A 4,324-nucleotide genomic window follows, 5' to 3' on the forward strand; every position below is an offset into this window, starting at 1 on the left:
ATGGCGGCCGTGCCCGTTGGAGCTCCTCCGCCGGCCAAAAGGAAAAAGGAGGGCCCCGATTGCCTGGAAACCTCGCCGGTCCCTCCGGCCATGGTGGGCGCAGACTGGTCCTCGCTCCCATACGACCTCCTCCGCCGCATCGCTGACACCCTCCTGGACACAAACGACGTGGACTGCTACATGGACTTGCGTGCCGTCTGCCGTCACTGGCGCTCCACCACCGACGACCCCCGGAGCGACGCCACCGACCCCCGCTTCCGCCCTCGCCAGTGGATCGTCCTCGACGAGGTCTTCACGAGCGACACGCGCCGCCTCTTGGTCAACACCGCTAGCGGCCGGTGCCTCCACAGGGAGCTCCCGCAGCTCCGCGACCACCACATCGTCGCCACAACCCTCGGCGGCTTCTTCGTCCTGGCCGACAAGAGCCCTCCCCACGCCGCTCGTGTCTTCAACCCTCTCACCGGTGGCCTCATCAGCTTCAGTGCTCCCGTGCCTCCCGAGGGAAAGGTTGCCGCCGCCGTCTGCTTCGGCATGGCTTCGCCCATGCTTACCTTATTGTGTGACTCGTCTCGCAAGCATTACACGGCCTTTCCTGACAGTGAATGTTTCATCACCCACGAGCACGAGCATCAGCACAAACATAATTATGGTATATTGAGGATGGCGATCAGAGGTGGTTTCGATGGCGGCTTGCAGTGATTAACCCAATTACAAGACGTGGTTTTCAAGATCAACAATTCGATGAAGTTGGTTCAGGTTCACCCTGCTCAGTTTCTCTTTAACAATCTTCCTGAGACGGCAGATCCGGAGGATATGGTGTGTTTCCTAATGGAATTTGGTGGGCAAGCGCTGACGATCGCAAAGCTACATCGACTCATAAAGGTTATCAAGTTTGAGCCCGAGCACGACGTCCGTGCGCGTTTGCAGAGCATCGGCAGATTCGCCATCTTTGTCGGCCATGCCAGGTGCTTAGCCGTCGATGCCGACAAGTTCCCGTCCGTCGAAGCGAACTGCGTCTACTACATTGAACGCTTGGGCTCGTCTGCCCACATGTGCAAGTACAGCCTCCAGGATGAGAAAGATGAGAGGGTCTCTGACGCTGTAGATTTTGTGAAGCATAACAAGCAGTTTGTCCTTGCCGCTGACCGTCCTTTCACGATCATCCATCTTATCGCGAGCTATACCATCAACGTCCGGGATTCTGAACTAGCCTCGCAACAAATACCATTCGGCGAAGTCTTCGACGAAGATGAGACATCTCCTATGTTTATGGATGGTGGTCTCCTCCATCTCGACGAGTTGTATCATTAAGGGTGGAAAGAGTCATACATCCCTGAGGAAGAACCGTCTATCGACCTTGGGGGTGATGAGCTAGAGCTCCTCTAGCAAATGTTGTAGGGTTCCATCTGATTTGCTTGATGCTCCTGATTTTCTGCAATTCGCCGACTTCTGAAATTTTCTCCCCTTAATTTTCTGTACGTACGTTGCAGCCAGGCTTATAAACAGCGGTACGAATGTAATGCTCCCCTGGCGTGTATGATTCAGCTCTTGTACAGCTTTCCTTTTTGTAATATGTTCTTTGTTTGGTTTATGGGCATTACTACGGAATGGCACATCCCAATTTGTAGCTTTGCAGTTCAATAGTTCACCATTGCTGCTAGATCTTAAGATGTGCTGTGCGTATAAAAATTTCTGATGTTTACATATTTTTGCTGTGCATTTATAGATACAGGTAGATTATTAGGTCAGGGTTGCATATTTAGCCTGTACCCTATCGTCGTGTTTCTGTTTCACATTAACACCAACGCATTATCGTCTTGCTGGTGCCTTAATTAACAAAAGGTAATGGTCGATGATACGAGAGATTGCACTCAAGAATCAAGAATTCAAACTTTTACCACCACCACCACCACCACTACTACTACTACTACTACTACTCAGTAATGCAATACATGAGTAGCAAGGATTTCAGAACTGTAGTTGGAACATAGACCAGATCGAGTGGCCAATGGGTGAGAGTCAGAGGCATATATTTTTGCCTGGCATCATCGAGGTTCCCCACCTCACCTTTGAGGATATCACCCAGAGGTAAGTTTGACCTTTCACCCGAGTGTAGTTAGCCAAATTCAGTAGTAGTACATCCGCGATGTTTGTCTAGGGGATTCGGCATGCCCCTTCATCAAAACATGCCCACTCTATACATATTCTAATTTCTTCTTAATGAAAAGACATCGTTCTTGCTGTTTTCTTGGGGAAACAAAGGTCAAACTTAGTTGAGGGAAACAAAAGTAGAAAGCAACATATAGTTTAATACTCCATATGCAACAGTTTGAAAAACAAAACAAATTTATTTTTTCTACTCCCGGTATCTTTTGCATAAATGTTTCTTAACTAGTTTTAAGTGATCAGTTGCATCTGCATTATTAGTTAATTCCAAAAGGAAGAAAAACACGGTATGATCCAAGAAAAAAAATGGATCTCAACTGTGTCAGAAAGTTTTATATGAAAAGCACATCTTAAGTTCATAGCACCAACGGTGAACTGCAAAGCAACAAATTTAGATCTCAACTGCAATTGGGGTACAAACTGTACTGGGCCATTCTGCAGTGTTGGCAGAAATCCAACAATCAGCAAATTACAAAAGGAAGGTAGTATAAGGGGTGAATGGCGGCCAGGAAGCATTACCACGGTTCCACAAACCACCTGGTAAGCACATCTAAAACTTGATTCTTGCCGAGAACATGACATTGCAAAATTCAGAAGTTGGCATAAATTGAGCCAAAAGAGTCTACTCTCAGAAACTAAGCACCAAATTGCACTGCTGAGTAGTATACGTATGAAGTGCACAAAGACCCAAGAGAACATCAAGCAAAAAACAGATAGAAATGGTATCGTAGCTTCACTTCCACCAAAGGTAATCTCAACAAAACAAACAACTAGAGAGAAAACTAGAACCATAGAGATCACTATCTAGATTGTTGATCAAAAGCACCGAACAACATCTGATGCAAGGCAAGTTGGGAATCCCTGAGCCGACAGTGTAGGTCAAGAGAATATGGACGATCGCGAAAGGACGTTCGGCAACAAGAACAAACAGCTTGTTCTGCCTCACAAAATCGATGGTTTTGATTTTTAACATAACCAGGTTATTACCGGTACCAGTCGCCTACCTGCATAGAATAGTATACATTATACAAAACCGTCCAAAGTTCTTGCTGTGCTGCTCCTGCAGACTAATCAATTAACCTTGGAAGGGTTCCTTCCTCCTAGTGAAGTTTTTATAGCGTGTTTGAGTTTGATTGTGGGAGAGAAAAACAGTGCAAGTTTCTGCATTTTTTTCTACTCGTGTTGGTATCAGGCTCCTTACTATGAGTTTGTATCTAATTTCACATGCTGGCTTGTGGAAGTCACCAACAAGGTACAAACTAGAGTAGAGCCCTGATAATTGCATTCAGCTGCTGAAATAACATCAGTGTCAGGTAACTAGTTAAGGCTGCTGCATACCAGGTGAAGAATGTATAGATGTACTCTGAGAACAAGTAGATGTGCACACACCTGCCACTCCATGAATCACTTGCAATTCTCACCCAGTGGTCAATGTTCCAACAACTACTCTGCATCCTCAGCTTAGACACGCCAAGGTGATTGGTCACAAGGTCGTGGAAAAACAGAGGATCTAAGCTTGGACCAAAGAGCACCGGATACAGTTCAAGGTGAAGAGATTTGTTGATCCATCGCCAGTTACACATGCCACATCAATTAATCTGGATGATGAACTTACTTTGACACCTTACTTCTAAATTCTGAAGCCAATGATCAGAGTGACTTTCAACTTACTTCTACAGTAGTATTGCCACACAACAGGCCTGTGCTGTCCTGCTCAAGACATGAACAAACTATAGAACCTGGGCCTGGCGATGACAAACATTTCTTGTGTTTATTAGTACAGGTTTTGTTTCTTCAACTTATGTTCAGATCATGCATCACATGAAGCAATGATCCTTAAAATGTTTAGCACAAAAAGTGAAATAGTAAAAGAGATCGCTCAAAACAACATAACAGGAAAACGGTGTCAGGATGGAAGCCCAAAATGATATTCATAGATATTTCAGTTTGCTGTACCAGTCTTTTCTACAAAATGCTAAATCTCCTTGGATCGAGTCAAATATAACCAGCTGCAATAGATGCATCAAGAAAAATGAATTGTGACAGAACATTTCGTTGAGCAGTTGACTATGAGGCAACCATTAATTTAACTACCAGTACTCTAAGGTCTTCTAAAAATATCAGATGTAGCATGCGAGTCAACAAAGAATCTGCCTAT

The 4,324-nt window shown here is 45.2% G+C and overlaps 1 protein-coding gene across 1 annotated transcript; it reads left to right on the plus strand.

Moving 5' to 3' along the window:
* Window positions 1–699, plus strand: LOC123057193 (uncharacterized). Its single transcript, XM_044480294.1, has one exon. It carries the CDS (start codon window positions 1–3, stop codon window positions 697–699), a length of 699 nt encoding a protein of 232 aa, XP_044336229.1.
* The last annotated feature ends 3,625 nt before the right edge of the window (window positions 700–4,324 follow it).

The sequence above is a fragment of the Triticum aestivum genome, chromosome 3A (assembly GCF_018294505.1).
Source record: "Triticum aestivum cultivar Chinese Spring chromosome 3A, IWGSC CS RefSeq v2.1, whole genome shotgun sequence".
Taxonomy (NCBI): Eukaryota; Viridiplantae; Streptophyta; class Magnoliopsida; order Poales; family Poaceae; genus Triticum; species Triticum aestivum.

Bases quoted from the DNA above. Each gene is read 5' to 3' on its own strand.
- LOC123057193 (XM_044480294.1), top strand. From the start codon at position 1: ATGGCGGCCGTGCCCGTTGGAGCTCCTCCGCCGGCCAAAAGGAAAAAG.